The sequence below is a fragment of the Schistocerca gregaria genome, chromosome 7 (assembly GCF_023897955.1).
Source record: "Schistocerca gregaria isolate iqSchGreg1 chromosome 7, iqSchGreg1.2, whole genome shotgun sequence".
Classification (NCBI taxonomy): Eukaryota; Metazoa; Arthropoda; class Insecta; order Orthoptera; family Acrididae; genus Schistocerca; species Schistocerca gregaria.
Window position 1 is genome coordinate 465522372 of NC_064926.1, and position 25303 is coordinate 465547674.

The window sequence follows — 25303 nt, forward strand, 5'->3', positions numbered from 1 at the left end:
ATACTTGTTGTTTACTTACTCCAAGTTCATGAATGTTCACCAAACTTTGAGAGTTCACTTTTGCATTCATCCCATGCTACCTTTTTGACTGCATCACTTTTTTCATTCTAGGAGTAAAACCATGTACACCTAAACTTTCCACCCTGTTGAAAATATTTGTACCAACTAAATGTGTTCTGCCATCTGCATCATATATGATGAGCTTATGTGATCATTAACAGTGTAGGAAAATATACATTGCTACTTACCATAAAGATGACACGTTAAAGCGATCTTTCTATTTCATAACCAAACAGATCATTATACCCAGGCATTTGTCAGTAAACAAGCAGTGTGAATTCTCCTCCTTGATGTGATGCAGCCTGCTGGCTATGTGATAAGTGTCAAACTAATTTATGAAGTATGCAGCTCTACTCTTTCCCAAAGCCTACTTGTTCTGCAATCGAGAACAATTTTGTATTTTCGAAATGTTTGCAAGATAAGTCTCTACAACACATTATGATAGTTGAATAAAAGGGAAATTGCACAATATCTTTTCTGGGATTTAAAATTGCTATAATTTTAGCTCTCCACTCTCCCACCCTCCTTTTTGTATCTTTCAGATTTGAAGACCGTTATCCAATAACTATAACAGCTGATTATTTTTTATGGTACCAGATTTTTTTAAAATCTGATTAGTTTGCAAATAATCCACTCCAACAGCCTTACTCATCCTATATTTCCCAGAGCAAGTTTCACGTCATGTAATGTGGAAGTTATTTTGTAACTCACTCATTTTGTAATTGTATTCTTGCTTGCTTTGGTACAAGAAGGTGAATTTCTATTAAATAAAGATGTGAGTTGTCTGACTACTTTGCAGATACAAGAAATATCTCACTTGAAAAAAGAATTATAAAATACAACATAAATATAATTAAAGGCTAAATTTTTAATTATATAAGAAAACATAATGTATTGGACTCACAGTTTGTTTTATGACGAGGAATGCTACCAAGTCTCTATTCTGTGTCTAGAATGCGCACGAAATATCTGGAAATCTGTCAAAGACTTTATTGATCTGTCAGAAAATAGACAGGAGGCACCTCAATCACTCCATGTTCAATGATATGAGTAGCTGAAGTGCTAACTTTCAATTTCATGCAATCTGAATAAATAATGATAAGATCCTGGTATGCTATATGCTTATAATAAAGATTTTATTACAGTTTTATTTGCTTGAAATTAATCCCCCCCCCCCTCCTTGCCCCAGTACTCTATATTCATTCTGTTTCATGTGTTCCAAAAGGAAGTAGAAAATTAAATTTATTGTAAGCTTGTCAGCAACTCTGTAAATATTGTGCAGATTTAGAAATAAATAGCACATGTGATGCCACACAGCATGTTCAATGATATGAGTAGCTGAAGTGCTAACTTTCAATTTCATGCAATCTGAATAAATAATAATAAGATCCTGGTATGCTATATGCTTATAATAAAGATTTTATTACAGTTTTATTTGCTTGAAATTAATCCCCCCTGCCCCAGTACTCTATATTCATTCTGTTTCATGTGTTCCAAAAGGAAGTAGAAAATTAAATTTATTGTAAGCTTGTCAGCAACTCTGTAAATATTGTACAGATTTAGAAATAAATAGCACATGTGATGCCACACAGCTTGTAACAGAATCACACATTAACTGTTGAAATATTAATTCCAGCTGGTAGTGAGAACAATCTCTCTCATTACAGACTATCACAGGCTCATGCGAGGTTGATGTTCAGGGAAACCGTGACTGTGCAGGATGCAGTAATAGCTATAGCACTTATGGAATCCTCAATGCAAAGTGCTGCTCTTATCAGTGGAATGGATACTCTTCATACATCTTTCCCTGACAATCCAACAATGGAATACAAGGACCATGGTAAGCAAGTCTCCCTAATATATATTTTTACTCAACTCTTTACAAATGACTAAAACTGGACATGTAGTATATACAACGAGAATCATTCTCATATGGATTAGAAATTAAGAAACAAGAGAAACATCAAAAGTAATTTGGAAAATCATAGGAATCTTCAAAAAATCTAAGCTCATAGAAATAGAAGAAACCAAACTTTTTAAACACGCACTTAAAGGGTATCAAGTACGAAGAGCTAGTTTCAAGAATGAAAATGGCAAAATAGTATTAAATAACAAGGAAAATATTAGCAAAATTTTTTGGCTGTCTCTTTAATACTTTGCGTGCAGCTCACGTAGATTTACGTGTTTCCACTTCCAACTACTTTGGACAGATAACATAAATTTCTGTTTTTTGATCTGCACACGTTTTCTGAGACCTGCGGACAATTGTTCTGAAGTTCCAAGTGATTCAGTTGAGGTTATTGATAGCATTAGTGGAAGTGAAGAAGAAAACAACAGGGCTATAATCAACCAAAGTGAGACCATTGTGAACGATTTAGATTACTAAGTTTCTGGCAGCAAAAGTTGGTGAAGAAGGACAAGACCATTATTTTAGAAACATTTAAAGGAATTCCATGTGTAAAACCCCTTCCCAGTAAGATCAGCAGCCTTATAAGAACTGTGAAATTATTCTAGGGGATGAATTGTTTCATCAGATGTCAAAACAATCAAACTTGTGATACAAACAAAAGAAAAACCAGTCTCCCAAATTTTGCATGTCACTGCTGTTAAACTGAAAAAATTACTGGGCATGATTATCTTGATGGGGAAAATAAAAGAAGATTATTTACAGGACTATTGGTCAACATGTTCTTTAATAAACACATCGATTTTTGGCAAGCTAATGAGCAGAAGTTTATTCGAACAGATAAAGAAATAGTGGCATTTCAATGACAATTGCTTACAGAGTGGCCAGGAAAACAGTCTCTACAAAATTGAAGAAAGTACCTCCTAAATAAATTTCAGACCATATACAGATTTGAACAAGAGCTTTTTCTTGATGAAGCAATGATAGCATGGAGAGGGCGGCTTTGTTTCTGGACATATAATCCTCAAAAATTCCCCACGGTTTGCTTGTTCGTATGGTTTGTGAAAGTGTAAGTGCTTGTATCTCCAATCTGAGAATATACACTGGGGAAGGAAAAAGCTTCAAGACACGATTCACTTTGTGCTTTCACCTCACCTTGGCATGTGGCACCACATTTATCAAGACAGCAGTGCAAACTAAACAGACAATGAAGGCCCAATGGTACCAATTGGCTGCTGTATCATCCTCAGCCCATATGTCTCATTGGATGTGGCATGCCTTTTAGAATGGAAAACAAGAGTGTGATACAATATGAATCAATAGAGGTCTCCATCAGTGTCTACAAACAGAACCTCTAAAGAAAGGGGGCACTAACTTTGGAGACATGATGAAATTTTGCTGCGGGCGTGGAAAGATAAAAGGGGGGTAAGAATGTAACAATTCCTGGTTGCAACAGGAAAAATAAAAAGGAAGAAGAAATCATGACAAGTGGAAATCATACAGAAAACAAAATGTATTGTGATGAACAATAAATTTATGAAAGGCATGGACAGATCTGATCAATAACGTTTGTATTGTGGGATAATGCAGACAATCAATGGATGGTCAAAGGAAGTAGTTAGCTTTCTAACAAATTGTAGTTTGTTTAAAGATATACAAAGTGTATAAAACCTATATCCAGATATACAGTATAGTTCCTAAAAGAAGTGCAAGAGCCTGGACAAGTGGTGATCAAGTTGGTGCAGCAACTATGAAGTATACTGAAGCAGTCCAACATACAAAACTTGCACCTGCTAATGATCCACCTGGTCGATTGTCAGGGAATATGAAAGAACATACTATTCAGACTATTGAGGGAAGTTGAAAACCGGTGTGCAATTTATTAAACTGTCCAATTCTAGCAGTTAAATTAGAATTTTCAGCAATACTAGAAACTCTTGCAGGCTTTCTTCCAACACAGCAAAAAATTCTTGAAGCCATCAAAATACGTAAAAACAACAAAGCAAATAGTAAAGATTATTATAGCAGAATTAATGATATGGTCAGAACTAAAGATTACAAGAGATCTACAATTACTTTTGAGAACATTTAGAAATTCACAATGTTTCCAGAAGAGGGAAAAGTAGCATTGATACATCTGATACATAAAAATGGAGATAGGCAAAAGTCAACAATTACAGAGGAGTGGCTCAGGATAGTTTCTGAAAGGAAATGTCCTGAACAGAACGATTTTTAGCTTAAAATTAGTAATTTTCCAAGATACCTATAACAGTATCATTTATTAATGAGCCTGTAGACAGAGAAACAGTAGATGAAGTCAGTAGAGAATGTGGTGTTAAAGCAAAATTGGCAAACATAACTCATAAAACTCTAACAAATACGATGTCTAAAGTGAAATCTATGGGAGAAGTATACTGACGGAAACAAAATCGCAACACCAAGGAGGAGTTGTGTGACATAAATAAAAGTTGGTAGGTGTGTTTTTACATCTGAAAGATGATGTCTGTTCACATTGCATGCCAATTGCGGAAGAGTGGTGCTAGTGGCGTTACTATGAATATGAAAATCAGCTTTGCTTTAAATACACTCAGTAGCAGTCATGAGAGTTAGTTACCTTTGAGATTGGACATAGTGATTTGATGTTAGTCAAGAATGCCTTCAAGGTGACAATGACATCATGGGTTACGAGAAGCAAGATGCTCCTTCTACGATATTGTACGGTCACAAGATGATCAGACTCCGACATCTGTGTGGCACTACCAAGAGGGAAGACCATTGTGTTCAGCGTATGGCTCTCATACTGCATCTGCAGCAGCAATTTGAGCACAGTGTGAGGTAGTGGGCGCATGGGCCGCTCGGCAAGCCGGGGCTCGTCAGCGACTGCGTGGTGCCGTACGTTAGCCAGAAAAAGAGGGGAAGTCCCAGCATGTGGTCCAGCCGCCATGTGGCTGGGAATTCCACGGTGACGCTGTGTCGATGAAGGAGACATGCCGGGAGTGCCAAAGATGGTGGACTTTGTCAAAAACCTTAATGGTAGAAGACATGTCACAGTTCGTATAGAAATTAATAGTAGCCAGATGACTCATAATACCTCAAAAAGAAACATGTACTTTACCATTATTTGCACAACGATTCTGACAGTGTAATCAGATTTTCAATACCTTTATTAGTTTAAAGTTTAGTATTTGACGATAAATTATACAAGTAACACCCAGCAACGAATTTCCAAAATCTATACAGTTCATCCGATTTTGTCGATTGACGTGTCTTTAGAAAGCTATTAGTGTAAACCTAAATTGGTATAAATTACAGGCAAGTAACTTGAACAGTACACGAGTTATTGGAGGTCAAAGTGGCCACTTACTGTCGACAGTGTTATGCTATAAGCACTCCACAATTACATGAAAAAACGGTAGCAGCATGCTTATAAATATATTTATTCATCTATGTCTGTTTATATCTGATATATACTATTCATGAAGAAATTGGTTAAATATTTACTGTGTTTTAAAAAGCGCAGACAGTAGGCTGTTAGCCCACCTTTTGTTTCTATTCCTTTGATATATGTTTACTTGATTTGTTTATATATTTAATAATGTGTGTTAGAGCACGTTTATGGTCCAGCCACAGGAATATTTATTTAATTTCAGGTTATTTAAATGTAAGTCCAGTATTTCGAATGTGTTTCATTATGTTTGTGCATTGGCTTGAAGACATGGCAGGAGCGCTCTAGCCAATCGCAGTGCTCGTTATTACGGCAGGCGACTACTGAAGGGGGGGAGGAGCATGGTTCGGGAAGAGGACGGCAGTCCTGGACAGTATGGCACAGGAACGGGGAAAGTGCTGAACGAGGAGGCACGACAGACGGTCACGGGAAGACTTGGAGACTGGACCAGTTTGCAAGTGGTCGCGAGAGATAGAAATATTTCGTAGTGCCGACTGGTGCACTTGAGATTTCTGTGGCTTCCGCAGCTAGGACGTAGTGTGCATTTAGAAGTGAATATCTCACGAGCTATGTTGTTGCTTATAACTAGTTATGTGAAGTAGGAATCTGTTGTTTCCCTGTTATTCAACTTATATTTTATTTAATTGCTGGGCACCAGTAAGTGTTTTACAGTAATAAAGGGCATTCTTAAAGGTGCTGCTGTCATACTCGTCATTTAAAGTCATTAAAATAGTACTTGCAGAATTTATTTAATTGCAATCTTTCATTTATAAGTTTCTATGTTGCATTCAAAATTCACAATTGCCGAGTGATAGAACCTTCGACTATTCGATTCTTGTGTATATTTATATTGTATACTGTAGACACAGCTGTATTTGGCTTGTAATGCGGCAACTGCGTATCCCAGCCCCTAGGCAACGAAGCCAGCCAAAACTTTCAATATTTCAATTCTGAGTCTGGGGGTACATAGTTTGAAGGCCACACACCTTATCATTTCATTATTTTATTAGAAAGCCCGCAACAGTTTGCACCACAGTGACACAATGAACTGTTACGAATTGATTACTTCAAGAACAGCTGCAGACCAGACACCCTGTAGTGTGCATTCCACTGACTCAAACCACTGCCGTTTACAACTTCAGAGTGTCAATCGAGAGCCCATTGGAGGGTAAGGTGGAGGTCTGTTGTGTTTTCTGGTTTTGCCTCACTGCCAGTGACGGCCGTATGTTGGTTAGGAGGCAGCCAGTTGAGGGACTGCAACTGACCTGTCCACATGCTGGACAGAGTGGGCCCCACACCTGGAGCTATGGTCTTGGCTGCGATTTTGTATGATAGCAGGAGCACTCTCAAGGTTATCCCAAGCACCCTGACTGCATATTTGTAAGTTAGTCTGGCGATTCGACTTGTGCTGCCAGTCATGAACAGCATTCCCGGCGGTGTTTTCCAACAGAACAGTGCTTGTCCACATACCACTGTTGTAACTCAACATTCTCTACAGAATGTTGACATGTTGCGTAGGCCTGCTCAACCACTAGATCTATCTACAATCAAGCACAAATGGAACATAACTGGACGACAACTCCAGTGTCATCCACAAACGGCATTAACTGCCCTTGTATTGACCAAGTGCAATAGGCATTGAATTTCACCCCACAAACTGACATCTAGTACCTGTACAACACTATGCATACACATTTGTGTGCTTTCAGTCAACATTCTGGTGGCTACACAGGTTATTAAAGTGCCAGCATTTCACATTTGTAATGGCTTATCTTGCATTTACATTAATCAGTAACTTTGAAGTGTATCAGCCATTTGAAATAAATACTTGTATTGCAGAAGGGGGTGATGTTTTTAAAAAAAACTGTAATGTACCATATTGGAATCTGGAGCTAGAACACCCCAAAATTGAAACAATAATGCTGGGAAAGAAAGCACATGAAATTAAGAAGGTTAACTGACTTTCTTTGCAGACAATTTTGCAATACTTTCTGAAAATATAAGAGGGGCAGTTACTCCAGAAAATCTTCTGGAAAAAATAGTGTATACACCTGATCTCAGGATTTCAATCGAAAATACAAAACACATGACAAATATAAAAAAAATGCACCAAAATACGTAAAAACAGAAATAGGTCGAATAGACTTATTTAGTAAATTTAAATATCTTGGAGAAACTGTGCAGCAGAATAGTCTAGAAAAATTTGCAATAGATGGAAGAATTGATAAAATAGAAGGACCATATGGTGTGAGAAAAATATCTACAACAGGAAATGGATACCTAGAAAAGCAAAGCTAAAACACTATACCTCAAGTGCATGTGAAAATTTAACAATGAACTTGAGAGATAGATTATTAGAAAAATAATGAATGCAATACAAACTAAGGATCTCTGGAAAATGTGAAATAAGAAGGAAATCTCCTAAAATATCAGAAGTAACGTCAAAGAGAAGATTACTTTTCTTTGCACACACCTACCAAATGAAACAAAATATACTTACAAACCAAATATTCCTATATTGCTAGAGAAAGTAATCAACATTGATATCGATTGTAAGAAAAAGACTAGAAAGAAACAACATCAAAGAATTGAAAATGACAGGAAGCAAACATTTTAAGAATAAAATATGTAATTTAGAAGGTTTCAAGGCAAAAAAAAGGGGGGGGGGGAAGGTGAAGGACTATAGTATAGCCATGGTAATTCAAGCAGATTGAGGCTGACACTACCTCAAATAACAAAAAACTTGGTTAAGATGGAAATATCACTAAATCAATGTGTAACTCATGAATAAATGTTTAATGAGCACAGTAATGATCTAAGAAATAAATAAAAAGCAATATAGTACATACCTGTGTCATACAGAGTGGTACATTAATCGTGACGGCCAAATATCTCATGAAATAAGTGTCGAACGAAACTTGTCTAGCTTGAAGGGGAAAATCAGATGGCGCTTTGGTTGTCCTTCTATATGGTGCTGCCATAGCTCAAACGGATATCAACTGTGTTTCTTTTTTTTAAATAGGAACCCCCATTTTTTATTACATATTCGTGTAGTACGTAAAGAAATATGAATGTTTTAGTTGGACCACTTTTTCCGCTTTATGATAGATGGCGCTGTAATAGTCACAAACATATGGCTCATAGTTTTAGACGAACAGTTGGAATTGGGTAGGTTTTTTAAATTAAAATACAGAAAATAGGTATGTTTGAACATTTTATTTCAGTTGTTCCAATGTGACACATGTACCTTTGTGAACTTACCACTTCTGAGAATGCGTGCTGTTACTGCGTGATTACCTGCAAATACCACATTAATGCAATAAATGCTCAAAATGCCGCTCGTCAACCTCAGTGCATTTGGCAATACATGTAACGACATTCCTCTCAACAGTGAGTAGTTCGCCTTCCGTAATGTTTGCACATGCATTGACAATGCGCTGACGCATGTTGTCAGGTGTTGTCGGTAGATCACGATATCAAATATTCTTAAATTTTCCCCACAGAAAAAAATCAGGGAACATCAGATCCGGTGAACGTGCGGGTCATGGTATGTTGCTTTGATGACCAATTCACCTGTCATGAAATATGCTATTCAATACCACTTCAACCGCACACGAGCTATGTGCCGGACATCCATCATGTTGGAAGTACATCGCCATTCTGTCATGCAGTGAAACATCTTGTAGTAACATTGGTAGAACATTACATAGGAAATCAGCATACATTGCACCATTTAGATTGCCATCAATAAAATGGGGGCCAATTACCCTTCCTCCTTTAATGAAGCACCATACGTTAACCCGCCAAGGTCGCTGATGTTCCACTTGTCACAGCCATCACTGATTTTCCGTTGCCCAAAAGTGCATATTATGCCGGTTTAAGTTACTGCTGTTGGTTAATTACGTTTATTCGCTAAATAGAACGCGTGAAAATCTGTCATCGTCCCGTAATTTCTCTCGTGCCCAGTGGCAGAACTGTACAAGACGTTCAAAGTCATCGCCATGCAATTCCTGGTGCATAGAAATATGGTACAGGTGCAATCGATGTTGATGTAGGATTCTCAACACCGACGTTTCTGAGATTCCCAATTTTTGCGCAGTTTGTCTGCTACTGATGTGCGGATTAGCCACGACAGCAGCTAAAACACCTGCTTGGGCATCATCATTTGTTGCAGGTCGTGGTTGACGTTTCACATGTGGTTGAACACTTCCTGTTTCCTTAAATAACGTAACTATCCAGCGAAAGGTCCAGACATTTGGATGATGTCATCCAGGATACCGAGCAGCATACTTAGCACACGCCCATTTGGCATTTTGATCACTATAGCCATACATCAATACGATATCGACCTTTTCCACAATTGGTAAATGGTCCATTTTAACACAGGTAATGTATCACGAAGCAAATACTGTTTGCACTGGCGAATTGTTACTAATACCACATAATTACATGTTTGTGACTATTACAGTGCCATCTATCACAAAGTGAAACAAGTGGTCCAACTAAAACTAACATATTACTTTATGTACTGCACGAACATGTAATAAAAAAATGGGGGTCCTATTTAAAAAAAATACAGTTGATATCCGTTTGACCTATTGCAGCGCCTTCTACCGGGCCGACCATAGCACCATCTGGTTTCCTCCTTCAAGCTAGACAAGTTTCGTTGTTTGTAGTTTTTTTCGTTTGATGCTTATTTCATGAGATATTTGGCCCGGTCACTATGAATGGACCACCCAGTATATACATATATGGACTAACATTTCCTAGTTACAAAAATTTAAGTTACATTTTAAAGGTATTGTCCATAGTCCTTTGTTTTAAAATAGACCTTCATTTTTTAGGAGCAATATTGCTCCATTTTCTAAGAAGCATGATGTCTGTTGGAATAGCTTCCACTTGCTGCCCATTTTACCACATTTAACACTGCCAAACCCTCGGTATGCGTGATCATTGGTACATATTCTTCAGACAGCTCCTTGTCGTCACTGTGTACAGTGGATTCACTAATCATTTCAGCAGTTGCAAGATCGGTAACTTCAAACCTTTCATTACTCTTCATCCATTCTGAAACATCAGTCGCTTTTGCTTTACACATCCAGCTAGTTTTTTCATCAGTTCTATCGTTGGTAGGTCATCTTTGTCTGTACTTTAGGTATCCATTTCATTCCATAAAATCTGGTTCCAATGCTTCTTCAGTATTTCCACCTTTATTTCAGACCATGAATCGGCTATCCAGTAAACTATGTCTTTTATTGTAGTTTTCTTTAGGAATTTCGTGATTGTTCCTTCACCTTCTGTTCTTTGTAGAAGTGGTTGAAGGAAATGATGATACCTGTTTTTCAAGCATTGCAAAGCATCTTGTTCCATAGGCTGTATTAAACCTGCCACATTAGGGAATAAGATGAATGCACAAATACTGTCACATTGTAATTCTTCCTCATCAGATGTGAACAAAAATTGCCTAGTGTTAAGATTGCTTTGGAAGGCAAGAACTTTTTTTAAATGTATCCTTAGCTCTCTAGAACAAAATCTTCGATAAACCACTTCTTGCAAATATTTTTGTCCATCCAACCAGATTTTTGGTGCACATATGTAAAAGGCAGTGCAGAAGCAGTGATATGTTTTCAAGCTTTGGCCTTAGGAGACTTCCCTATCAACAGCAACTTCAGTTTATAGTCTCCACTTGCATTCGATGCAGCAAGAACTGTTAACCTCTCTTTACATTTTTTGTAGCCTAGGGCAGCCTTTTCTTCTTTTGAAGCTAGAATCTTAGATGGAAGCACTATATGATTTAGCCCTGCGCATCACAGTTATACAGAGATCAGAAGTAAGATTTTCTTCTTGTATAATTTTTCTTAACTTCTCACAAAATGGTGTAACAGTTTGAGAATCTGCAGAAAGTTCTAAACCACAAATTTCAATTGTATTGCTTCTTCTACCTACGCAACTATCATGAACTTGCAGTAAAATTGTCCTCACACTTCTTTCATTCATTTCTAAAAAATACCGTTTTATCTTGTACAATAGGTCCTGAAATTGAATTTCCTTTTTGTCTTTGTTGAGTAAACCAAACAAACCAAGATTCACTCATTTTTTTCATTGACTGATGTTCAAACAATGAAACAGAATACTTGTTTGATGAAAACTTCTCAATTTTGTCTCTGTTTCTACACCAATCTACGACTGTCACTTCACCGACTCCATACTCAGCAGCAAGTTTTTTTCGTGTTTCTTCTTTGACTAGTCTTTTCAAAACCTCCAATTTACCATTTAATGGTACAAACTCTTTTTTACTTCTATCACTCATTGTAATGTATGAAGTAAGACATTAAGAAACATCGAGTTACGTATGTACAGTACAGATGTTACTGCACAACCAACTAAAGCACATATGACAATGGTCACCCAGTGTTGTAAAATGTGTACTATGTTGCTATTCAGGCATATTGTATTTTAACGACGATTGTTACTGAGCAGGCACAACAGGAGTTTGTGACACTTGCACAGGCACGCACTTGTACGGAGAGGAAATGTACTGACATTTACATGGAGCCTAGGACACTGCATGTAGTGGACAGGGTGTTCAACGATTAGGTAACCACCGCCTGTCCGCCACTATCTGTCACATTTTCTGGGAAAGCCCAAAGCCTGTTTCCTGTACAAAGTTCCCTGTACTCGCACCAGTTCGTAGTGTGTGTGGCTTTCTTTCAGAGTTCAGCACTGCTGTTGACCTCTGACTGGCAAACTGTTTCGTGTTTTAGTGCTGCGACAATGGAGTTCACAGAGACCACCAACGGGAAGCCTTTACTGATTTGCAACAGCCATCAGTATATAGTGGACTGTACAAACAAACAAGAAGTGACCCACTGGTGTTGTGTAAACTTTAAAAAGAATAAATGCAAAGGGAGACTATCCATAAAAAAAGCAGCAAATGAAGTGCAATAACATTTTGTCAGCACAAAGAAACAGACACTACAGTTTCATTAGTTTACGTTGAAGAAGTAGGGCAGCTCTTGAATTGAGGTTATGACTTAGCAACATTGTTACCATCACACAGAAGTGTGAAACAAATGTTACATCATATTAGGTGAATACATATGGGCACTATGCTAGATCCCACCGATTCTGGAGGAATATTCTGCCAAGAAAATAATCTGCTGATGAATGATGGTAGCAATCTTTTACTTGTAGATGATAACAGGGGACCTAATGTCAGAATACTGGTGTTTGTCAGCGAAAAGGGAAAAGCATGTTTATTAAACTACGAATTGTTCAAGAGTTCGAGCAAGCAGTTTGGACAGTTGTTTGTACTCCACACTGACCTTAATAGTTCCTGGGAGGAAACTAACACCACTCCAATTGTTAAGTTTTGCGCCAAATAAAAAGCAAGAAACATATGAATGTTTTTTTAAAGCTATTAGAACTAATGTGGCTGGATGGACCTCTGCATCTCTGATGATAGACTTCAAAATTGCCATCGTTCAAGCAGCTAACAGTTTGTTGCCTAGAACAGAGATTGTTGGTTGCAATTATCATTTTAATAAATATTTATCGAAACAAGTACAGTGTTAAGGCCTCATTCCAGCATACAAGTGAGGAAATGCGTCGCCACATAAGGATACATTCTGTTCTAGGACATCTTCCCTTGGAAATGTTGGATACCCCGGAAAACCGAAAGCTTCAGGACTTTAATGACTATTTTGTGGACCAGTGGCTCGATAACGAACATATGCCAAGAAAGATGTGGAACTGCAGTAGAAGGTGCCATCACACTAATAGCATCCCAGAAGGATGAAACCGAAGAATAAACATGTTAATATCAAAAGTTTATCTGAATGTCTACTCTTCAGTGAAAAATATCTGAAAAGATGCATAGTCCATGGCCACCAGTTTGACCGATTAATTTTAAACCCTGATGGGAACAGAAGGAAAAAGTCAGCAATGAAGACTGACAAAACGATTACAAAGGCTTTAAAGAAACTCCAAACTGATGGGAACTTAAAATCATTTCTGACCTGAGTGGCCTACTTACTGAAATTGCAATAGTGTAGAAAACATCAGAACCATTGAAACATTTGTAAATTTTGAAAAGTAGTGTAACATAATCATTGACAATCTTGTAAATAAATTTAATGAGGGACGAAAATAGAATACCTCCTCGTGGCGTTCCATGGAAATAACAAAGTTGGCTGAATGTCTCTTGAAATTTGTAAAATATTCCCTAATGAAGACTGACAAGACATCCCAAAGACCAAACTTTTTATAGGGAATAATCGCAGCATACACCTTGAGAAGTTCTTAGGATCAAAATCTTCGTGGTAGGAAACGCAGGCAAATGTCATACAATGAAATCTATTCTTTCTACTTCTGTTAGAAGATGGGTAAACCAGCATGAAACTAGCAAAGACAAATAAATTATCATAAAAATGTGACTGATCACAGTTTTGCAACCCTTGAACATATGTTAAAACTAATTTCTAGTAATACATGTCGTATACTACAGCAGGCCTATTGAGGATGCAGCTAGGTCACCTTTGCTCGTCGCCCGTGTTGTGAGTGCTCACGGTAAAATGGGACGGTTAGGTGTCATTACATAGTGCAGCATGGTCGATTGGTAGTGCAGGAGAAGTGCAAACAATGTGCTGCTGTCAAAGGAATGACCATGATTAGGTTCGGCACAGCTGTAGATACAAACATACAGTATATACTGGGGAAGTTCCACCCAAGAATTTAAATTTTGTTTTACTTTGCTTATAGCTACCAAATTTTAAAATTGTGTCTGTTATGTAAAGATGTAGCAGTACCCACGTTTTAAGTGGTGTGACTGAAGAAAGTATTCATCAAGCAGGAGCAGAGAAATAAAGATCTCAGTAATTTTCCCAATATTTTCAATACAAAAATACATTTTTTGCTTTTTCTGGAGGAGCACTCGATGAATGAATCTGCAGTTAAATCAAGCTACCATAAACTGCTTTTCAGTTTGCAGAAGGTCATGCAGTTTCACTAATTTTCGGGTCATGCTGACAGTGTGCAATCTCAGCTGCCCTAAAACTTATACACATGAAGTGTGATGTTTGGGTGATTACAGCTTCATAGCAAGATTAAGCTCGTCGACTTCTGTTTCTTCAATATTCATTTTCAAAACTTTAAAGGTCTGCAGCTCCAATCATGTTGTTTAGACTTACATGTACATGCTGCTTTTTTACATAATGAAGAAAACGAAACCTGGCCACAGCAGCTCATTGGTAGATTTAAGAGTATGGCTTCAAATGAACGTTACTCAGAAGATGGTACCAGGCATTGATCCTTTAGTGAAAAGTAAAATAAGTAATATTCTTTGACATTCTGAATTTTTATGTTTAACATTTAAATAAAATGGTAATGTAATGTAACTTTATCAATTTAAATTTCGTCCTAAAATGGCAGTTATCATAAGGGTGCAATAGTTATAAGAAATACCTTGTTTCTCACTTCGCTGGCCCATGTTCCTGGCGCCATAAAAATATTAAAAAAGATTTTGAATTTCATTGCCATTTCTCATTATGTTCACATTAATAGAAGAGTCTTAAAAATAAATTTGGCACAAAACACATTAATGAGCCAGCCTAAAGCGATGTGTGGTTGCTTACTGCTGTGGTGCGAGCACGAGCCAGCTTGCACAGGTAGCTATACTGAACTGCTAGACTTCTTAGTGTGGCTGTACCTGTGAAAAGCCAGTTAGCCCGGCAAGAGCCCGGGCCTCCATGCAAGTATCACTCTGTGCAACTTTTCCAACCACCCCAACAATAAGGATAACAATGAGGATGGTATGCATAATACAATTGACACAATACTTGCATTATGGCTGTAGTGGTCAGAGAGAGTGGTCATGTGTCAAGGGGTGTACTTTCTTGTGTGAATGAGTGTAATAAAGAAGGCTTTGGCTGAAACCTCAACGTGTAAGAGGCTTTTTGCTGTGGCTCTCTGCAACTCCACATGTCATTTTAGGGTGAGCAGCTATCCATCCTCTTCCTAATATTGTTAAGATTCAAGATCACCAATTTAATATATAACTAGGAGGTAAAATAAAAAAGGATTATAGGGAAATCAAGAAAATGGTTTAATCATTGAAAAAAGGAAGAAACTTTTAAAGGAAAGAAATATTTAGAACACACACATGGCAGTACAGTGGAAGTGAGGAATATATAGAAATAAGTTGAAAATTAAAGATGATGATAATTTGAGAATAGTAGTATAATGTGACTCATATAAGCTGCCAAATTTACTGCTTTTCTTGACATATGTGTGTTCTGAGAACTGTAGATTAGTGCGAAAAATATTAAAATTCTCAGTTTTAATTGGATTATCTACCTAGCTATCAAATTGTTCTGCTTATACTTGAAGACATTCAGATAGCATATTCCAGATCCCAAGTACTGATATGAATCTCCCCCCCCCCCCCCCCCCCCCAAAGCCATTTTTACTCAGATTACATCTGGTCCCATTTCTTTAATTAATTGACAGTACCACATATCTAATATCTTTTTCTTTCCCTGTGACAATTTTGCTTCTATTCCCAGACAAGGCCTATGCTTCCAGAATGAGTTTTCACTCAGCAGCGGAGTGTGCAGTGATATGAAACTTCCTGTCAGTTTAAAACAATGTGCCATATCGAGACTCAAACCCAAGAGCTTTATCTTTCACGGGCAAGTGCTCTACCAACTGAGCTATTGAAGCACGACTCACATGTCCTCACAACTTCTGTGAAGTGTGGAAAGTAGGTGATAGAGATACTGACAATGGCTGACAATGGGTCGTGAGTCATGCCCGCTCGGGTAGAGCATTTGCCAGCGCAAAGCAAATGCCTCAGGTTCGAATCCCAATTCAGCACACAGTTTTAATCTGCCACGAAGTGTCAAGTCATATGTAGTTGCAAAGAATTTCTCCACTAAATTGGGTTCACAGACTCTTAGGTGTGTGAACCTGTATCCCTTCAGTGCCCCTGGCCAAGTATATCATTTGTTTCCAATTAATAAAATTTCATCCAACTGACTTTTTTTAGAAAAAGAGGCGTCATCTCTATCTTGGGCTCTCAGTATAAATCACACCTCATCCTACATACAATACAATTATGAATACCGTATATCACCACTTCCAAGTGACTAGCTATGCATATCAATCCTACTACGAAATTGCTTCGTAAGGTTTGAGTTTCAATGAGCATATTCTATTACCCGTCAACTTACAGTCACCATCCTAAAGCAGGGGCTAGTATGATAAGGTAAGTCAAAAATCTGTGGTTAAACTAGGTCACAGATTGAGGCACTGAATCTGTTATGCATAATTCTGGAAGAACTCTGTCCAAGAAAGACACAACCAAATACTAGTCTCCTTTATATGTTGGTTGTTTCTGAGATGTAGTTCTTCACAGCAGCATTAATGTGACTGAGCTTTACATACCGTATAGAGGTACACCTATAAATTCTTGCCCCTGTTACAAGGTATATTCCAAAATTAAGATCCATCTGGTTATATATAAGCACCTGAGAAAAGGTTTTGACAGCAATATTTTACTACGTATCTACTTTACTTTTCCACATAATCCCCCATTCGCATGTATAGACTTTCTGTAACACTGTACTCTGCATAGAAGTATGCCACCTGGGTATTGAACCAAAGAAGAGGATGTCACCTGATGTAAGGTCAAGACAGTACGGAGGGTGCTCAAAAAGTTCTCAATGAAAATCTTGAATCTTCTCCTTTGTTTTTGGGCGTGTTGTGTGGACGTGTATTGTCATGACAGAAGATTATGCCAGTTAACAATTTCCAGCTGTATTGATTTTGGATTGCACACCTCACTTTCCTTAGCATTTCACAATATACTTCAGCTGTAATAGTTGATCCATGGTCCATGAAACCAATCAAAAAGATGCCCTTATCTCAAAAAACAGTAGCCATCATTTTTTAATCAAGAATGGAGGTTGCTTAAACTTTTTTTGGTTTGAGTGGACACAAATGGTGTCACTGCATTGACTGTTGTTCCAATTCTGCATTTGTGTATGATATACACATCTCATCACACATAATAATGTGGAAAAACAGATCATCTCCATCTTGTCTACAGTGCTCCAAAACCTTCCATGCACTATGCGTTCTTTACTCATTGTACTGATCAGCGAGCAGCTTTGGAACACATCTTGCACACAGTATGTGACATCCAAGCTGTTCAGTGACAGTCTTATAAATCGAGGTTCATTAGCCAGACCACTAACAGTCAGCTGCTGATTCAAGTTTTTGTTTTACTTGATCAACAATGTTGTTGGTCTCAATACTGAGCCTGCTATTCCGCTGCTCATCGTTAACATTTGGAAGGCCATTTTGGAATTCTTAACACCATTTTCTTCACAAGTGGCAGGATCTACAATTGTGTTGGGCATTGCCAGTCTGTGAAAGCAGACTGCAAACAACTACTGAATCAAACAAACACTGTGGTATATTGGAACAAATAAGCCCTCGGTCACAAATATTAAGTCAAAATTTTGACTTAATATTTGTGACCGAGGGCCTACTTGTTCCAATATAATTCTGACACGGTCACTGAACCTTAGCAGCTATGTTCAAAAAACACTGTGGTAGTTTCCTAAAGAGTCGGCAGACAGCACTGCGTACGATAAACTTCATCACTTGAATATTGGTCACCAGACCTTAGTTTTGGAATATGCCTCGTACATATTTTTCTATGAGGGTTAAAATCCAAGGAGTTCCAATGTTAATATAGATTTGTGATTGCAACTGCTCACACCAAGAACAGTTTTATATTGCTGGAAATGAGGATTATTATAACTGAAGATAATATTGATTATCAAGATCATTAATATGATGAACAGATGGAACTTTTTTTTTTTTTTTTTTTTTTTTTTTTTTTTTTTTTTTTTTTTTCTTCCCCCTGGAATGCCAATGCTGCCATTCTGAAGCATATCTTATCTCAACCAAAAGTAGTTTTGTTTCACTTAAAAGTACCACGACCTCACACAGGTGCTTGAGGAACACCTTATAGGCAGATAAACTGGAATATGATTTTTCTAAACCATTTGCATTTCTAGTTTCTTCACAGTTCTCTCGTTACACACTAAAACAGGGAACCTTCATATTTTCAGAAATCTCAACAAAGGCCCTGGTTAAAATGTTGTCCCCTCCATGCAATTATTGGGTCTTCCCTACAAAACAAAAAGCATTGTGTTAAAATGGGGGAAAATACAAGTGTAGTACATGGGGATATCTTTGCATCTTGTGACTACTGCTCCTCTGATGAGTACAGTAAGTATATCTACTGGTGGACTGATAGTTCCCCTATACAAAATTGCTGTGAATGAGCAATTCACTTTAATAATGAGGCCCCAAGCAATGGGCTTAAACACACTTACAGCTTGCATTCCAACCAGGTTGTGAGGTATGGTTGCCAACACACCATAATTTACACCCATGCAGCTCATGACACTTGCAATGCACGAGGGTTAGTGTTTGTTTTCCAGTGACTGTGACAATATTCTGTTGTGTGTGTTCCCGTGATGATTTTAATTCTGGCGCATAAAATGTTAAACTGGAACTTTCATCCATGTCAAGTTTGATTTCTTAATTATAGTGTCATTTATACTTAGAGCATCTGCCATGGTAAGTCTGTACTGTTACATTGTGCAGTGCAGAACAATGGAATAACCAATCCAGCTGGAAACATGGAAATTCAATCACAAAAAGAAAATACTCTGCTGATGAAACACACACAATAATCAAGGTACAAAAATTAACCATATCTGATACAGCCACATGTTGCTCACAGCTCATTGTTGCTTAATGACACACACAGCAATATCAGATAGTTACCTCTGTGTCTCCAAAATAGACAGCAGTGGCTATGGACTGAATGAAATTCTATGTATAGTATTTATTTATGCTCAGATGATTAGACGCTAGTAAAATTTGCACATTCATAATGCCATCAGTGTTATAGAATATCCACAATTTTGTGCTTTTTATTTATGATCAAAATTGTCCTGCCTTTCTTGTTACCGGCATGCAGACAAACCGTGTAACTAAGGGAACATAAATATTAATATGTAAACTACGCATAGAGAGGGGGCCTTCATATCTTCTACCTTCTCCCTATCCCTCTCCTTTTTGTGTTGTGTGAAAATTCCATGTTTATAATGAGATTGAATCTTTAATATGAGTAATTCTGGATTGTTTGAACATTTGCATTCAGTAAGTTTAGTAGAGCAAGTTGAACCAAAATTGTTAAATCTTAAATAAAATATACTCTAATTTTAAGATGTTTCACTTTACTGTTGTCATACTAATGGAGGCTGCAGCCTAAAATTCTAGATCTGCTTTACTGTTGTTGGTGGGAAGCACTGAAAACTGTATAGAGGATTTTGGTATAAGGGATGCATGGTCTCTGGTGGCTCATCACAGATTAACTGTTTTGATTTTTAGCCCTGTTTGTATCAGTGCAAATACCAATGGTATGTACTGTGTTTCTGCTTACAGTTAACCACAGCAATGCCAATTAATTCTTCGCCCTCAATCTTGCTTTCAATACTTCTTGGAATTGTTTTACTGATAATGAGTCAGCCAATGTATGGGTCCACTGAATGCAGTGGAAGAGCAGCTTAGTGACACTATGATGAACTGTTTCCATAGCAACAGTACTTATGTCTCTGAAGGATGTTGCATTTCATGTAGGCTCTTTCACTGTTGTAAAGATATTTTTGCTGACAAACCTAATAAATTATTACCTCTGTAAAGAGCAATTGGAGACCACAGGTCCCTAATACTCAGTAAATATCCATGAACATGATACTATATTTTGTCAGTAGAGATCAGATTTATCCTGTTTAAATTAGTGGAATGTAGAAAAATAAGTCTCATGTTCATAACACCTGAGAATAATTTTTTGTTTGTTCTTCCTAATTTCAGCCACACTGATTTTGCGGCAGTTGAACTTGGAAGCTATTTTGACAGAAGAACTCAAATCACTCAGTAATGTGCACCAGGATTTTTATACAGAGAATAATTCCATACACACTAAGCCACATAGCAGTAATCATGCAGTTGAGTGTGAGAGTAAAACACGGACACAAAATAATGCACCTTCTAGTCCCATAAGAGGGCCTTCAAGGAAATATGCATTTCCAACATTAGAGTCACTAGCAGTCTCCCAGAGGCTAACAGAAGTGTTTGATGATATTCGAAAAACAAAAGTACAAAATGCTTGCCAAACAGCAGAATATCAATCAAAAATTGCAGGAATAAAATCTAAAAGGAAATTATTACAGACAAAAATTGGTGATATACAAGATCAAAACAAAACCAGTGTAGTGAAGAAGAGTAAAGTAAATCCTTCAGTTCCAGATAATACTGAGGTGGACCAGGAAGATGTTCATAACACACAATCAGAAAAGACCCATAATAACAGACCTTTAGTAAATAAAGATGAAGACAGATTGCATCCCAACATTCCCCAACACGACTGCATCAGCAGGGAAGTATTAGAGAGAGAATTTGGTTACAGAAGACCTGATGGTGAACAGGTGAAAACTCTTTCTAATGAAGCACAGTGTGAGAAACCTTGTACATCAGAATGCAGAGACTTGCACTCTCAGCTGGAAACGCCTAAACAAATGCAGGTATGTTTAGAAGACTCTGCATCTCCAAGCACTAACAAAACTCTAGAAGATCATAAACAGCCAGCTACTAAGACATTAAATTTGACTTCTTTAGTAAATTTTGGCAGGAGCCTTACCTCTTCACAAGTGTCATCTAAGAAGCTTCGGGTAAATGAATCTAATAAAAAGAATGCTTTAACATGGTCAGAGGGTTCTGCTGAGAGTATTGATATTGCTTTAAATTTTGATAATACTCAAAGCAAACCAGAAAAGATGACTTTAAATTGCATTTCATTAGAGAAAGGAAACTATTTGGCAGCAACTAAGATGAATGTATTTGAAAGAGAAAATGAATTCAATGATGAGGATTTAAGTCTGTGAGAAAATATATACATTTTGTAAGGAATCTACTAAAATATATGTTTTATGTTTTATATCATTTATTATTTTTATTTTGGTTACAGCAAAGCAATGTATAAAGTAAAGCAATATTTTTACAGTGACAATTTTACAAATATTCACCCATTAACTTATGTAAACTTTCGATGTTATATGCTGTATACACCATATGTACAGATAACTGATAAGTGCTGTGACAATAAAACGCTTTATATTCAAATAATGGAAATCTCTGTATTCTACATTTGATTTGAGATTCCTTTATTAGCAGGCTCTCACCAAAACCAAAAGTTTGTTGCACTTTCTTTGTTTCAGCAGTGCATGAATCTGCAAGTCTGATATTTACAGCCAAAAGAAACATACAGATATGCTCCAATTATTAAAGCTAGCTTTAATCCACTGATTATTGAACTTAAATTAAAATTTTAGATGTTTGATAATGTCCATCAGGTTAATTTTTGTTGTGTGACAATTCTCACGAAGCTTTTTTTTTTAAACTATGTATGACGAAGCAAGTGGTGGGATTGTGCAGCACTCACTGGTAAATAGGAGAAGAAATATTCTGCCATGTAAAAGATTCAAATTATTGATGTCCAAATGTAGCATTATTGCATCCTCTGAATGTTCATAAATGATATTTTTAAATATAAATACTGTAACTGTATGATCATGATGCCAGTATTCAAAAGTGAAATCAATCACCCTTATGTCAATTTCTCACATGTTCATGTAAGAACCGCTACAGGTTCTGGTTACTGTTCTTGACGACAGTGTGACTTATTTAGCGAGTATCTTACAAAACAAAATTTTAATAGTGTTGTCCCACACAAATACTCAAGCAGCAAAAAGGCATGTTAAGCAAGCTAATAATGAAATTTATGATACACACAAAGTATACTTTCCAAAATGATGGGGACTAAACATCTCCATATGGGAAGAGCTATCATAAATAACTACTATACATCAATTTGAGCACTTTGCTGGGTACATCCAATTTATTCATTTCTAAACAAACAACAGTACCTTCATTTGCTATGAGTTTATGAGTGGGATTAAAGTTTAATTCAAGAAACAGGTACTTCAAGGCTAATCAAATTCTAAATCCATGTTGAAGTCTGATGGATGAGTACTGCGACTACTGCTGGATGTGGATGTCCCAGATGATGAACCCAATGAATTTCGACCTCCCATAGACTCATTGCCAGCTCTGTAGAATGGAAAAAAATAAGTATTATACAAATGATAACATTATCTTAAAGTTTGTAAAGTGATGGTAACTGAATAGAACAAAACACAAGAACTCCACTAACTCCATAGTCTAGTGGTAAGCAATGTGGAAACCAGCATGCTCTGAAGAAAAATGCAAGTGAAGACAAGAGGCTGATTTAACTTAACATTTTCTGTATTCCATTCACAATTTTTATCATTGTCAAACAAAACACAAACTTGTGTGATGTCTGGTGTTCAATGTTGTTACTGATCAACCAATGTCAAGCCAGAACTTTCCCAATGGTGCGTGTGGGAGGGAGAGGGGGTGGACATGCTGAACTCTGGAACTTCAAAAATTAACAGCCTTTCAATTTCTTCATGAAAGTCACATTCGAAATGACATCCTTCATCACATGTTACTATTAACAAAACGGAGCAAACATGAAAGTTAACTCATTAAATGACAAAATACAAATAACAAAGACGATGAAAAGTAGTGGGACTGCTGGTCTACTGAATTGCATTGTTCTTCAGAGCACGAAGTTAATATTTCAAACATTTACTCAGCTTCTGCATTTATTCTCTTTCAGCAGATAAGTGTGTGATAACATAAACAGATACTCTTTCTTGCCTCTACTTCTGAAGAATAATTGCTCAAAATCCAGATATCATGTGTGTATGTGCTTTTTTTCCTTTTTTCTTCTTCCAAAGTCACAAAGTGAAAAGCAGGAAATGACTAGGCTTAAAATCAGTTAAACAATTTTCAGGTTCTTTATAGCACAAATATATGTATAAACAAAACAGGTTACCATTTATTTTAATTACCTTATCAGTGCAGCTAAACTTGAAGCCATACTGGATACAGGGCTACTAGGTGTAGTAGAAATCTCCTCAATATCTTCTCCAAGAGTCTTTCTACAAATTGGACACGTCCCGTGCTGAAACCAATTTTTTTTTATCATAACATGGAAGGTAGATTTAGGAACTTGAGAGCAGTGACATAAATGGTAGGTCTCTTGGTACATTTAGATATCTGTGCAGTAGCTTTTTCTTTCCCCTATAGTACCAGAAAAAGATAGACTGCACCTACTCTGTTAAATACAACCAGTTTGAAGATTAATGGCTGATGTTCTTAGTCAAAATGGCACCAGAGGACATGCTGCAATAAGAACAGTGAAGCACTGATGAACTGTATGGAACAGGTAGATCTTTATTTGGTGTTTGATGACAAAGATAGGAAACCTTCATTCAGCTCAGTGCCACAGTGATACCAGTCCTGACCTCTTATTTGTATCTGTGCGGTAACTACAAAAAGGTGCAGCCCACACCGATGACTGGTCATTGAAAATATCACAATACAGCAGCCCAATAATCAGAGCTGCCTAGAAACGACAGTGCAAGTTTCAGAAAGGTGAACTAGGTATCTTATGTTAAAGAGATAGACTCCACTTATGCTGGAGCCAACCCTGTGTTAACAAAATGTGCAAAAGTTTCTGGTCTTTGTGGGAGGAACAGCAAAATGCAACACAAGAGGGCCATTCTAAAAGAAAAGAACATTTGTTTCTCCAGATATTTTTATTTAAGATAACTTTTCTTACATTGTTTTACAACATATTTTGGCGTCTTAGTAACTTTTCTACATAGTTTTCATTTAAATTTACACATTATTCACCATCGTCTTGCATAAGCATTCTGCATATTCAGTTGCCACCAAGTTGTTGAACCACAACACTGATGTCTTTCAGTTCCCTGTCATTTCCATAGTGCTTTCCACCCCCCCCCCCCCCCCCCCCAAAAAAAAAAAAAAAAAAAAAAAAAAAAAAAAAAAAATCCTTCAATTTCGAAAAAGGTGTAATTACTTGGAGTCAAATTTAGGCTATAAAATGGATGTTCAGAAACATATCACTTAAACTGCCAAAGCAAATTTTTCATCAAAGCAAAATAATGTGGGCGAGCAGTACTACAAAGAAGCACAATGCTGCCTACTATAGTTTGGAGGATATGATGTCAAACACTGCTACTTCTGAGGAACTGATACGTCATGCATGAAGTTTAAATTTATGACTTCTTTGCTAGTAACTTTATTTGTAACATGTTTCAGTGGCAGTATCCACACAAGTTGCTGAATGTACCTACACAAATATATCATTGTATAACACACAGTTTAAGGGATATGATGTCATAAACACTGCAAATACCACATTACGCACGAAGTTTTAATACATTTATTCTTTACCACTAAGACCCTTTTACCGTTGAGTCAACTTAAAGAAATCCCTGACATATGACAGTGCTTTTGACAGCTTTCAACTAAGCAAAAACAGCTTTAGGCAGAAATCACAGCCGTCTATAGAACTATAAAGAAATGTGGCCATAGATATGTTTATGAAATCGTGTTATAGATATGAGAAGCAGCTTACAATACAGAAACTGTGATCATGTTTCTCAATTTGGATACTGTACTTACACATTTGTACATTATGCATATTGCTTTGTATGACTGTTTAGAATGACACCATTGAATTCACTGGTTCTGCTTCCTGACTTTATGCATAACCCAAGTCTCTTCATTAGTAACAATGTGGTTCAAAACTGTGTTACCATCCTTTTTTGTAGCGAGTGAGGAAAGTTAGTAGAGGA

The 25303-nt window shown here is 37.0% G+C and overlaps 2 protein-coding genes across 3 annotated transcripts in view; one reads left to right on the forward strand and one right to left on the reverse strand.

Moving 5' to 3' along the window:
• LOC126282059 (DNA helicase MCM9-like) overlaps window positions 1-21674 on the forward strand; it is a 143797-nt gene extending 122123 nt beyond the window's left edge. The window contains exons 12-13 of one of the 2 annotated variants that reach the window (XM_049981497.1): window positions 1728-1900; window positions 20367-21436. In XM_049981497.1, the coding sequence (XP_049837454.1) occupies window positions 1728-1900; window positions 20367-21436 (1243 nt within the window). Of the gene's footprint in view, window positions 1-1727; window positions 1901-20366 lie in introns of both variants that reach the window. The other variant, XM_049981498.1, reaches the window with a different exon arrangement.
• LOC126282062 (E3 ubiquitin-protein ligase Iruka-like) overlaps window positions 21478-25303 on the reverse strand; it is a 151639-nt gene continuing 147813 nt past the window's right edge. The window contains exons 7-8 of the mRNA XM_049981505.1: window positions 23489-23601; window positions 21478-22661 (exon numbers count right to left, since the gene is read on the reverse strand). Of these exons, the coding sequence (XP_049837462.1) occupies window positions 22541-22661; window positions 23489-23601 (234 nt within the window). The 3' untranslated portion in view covers window positions 21478-22540. The remainder of the gene's footprint in view (window positions 22662-23488; window positions 23602-25303) is intronic.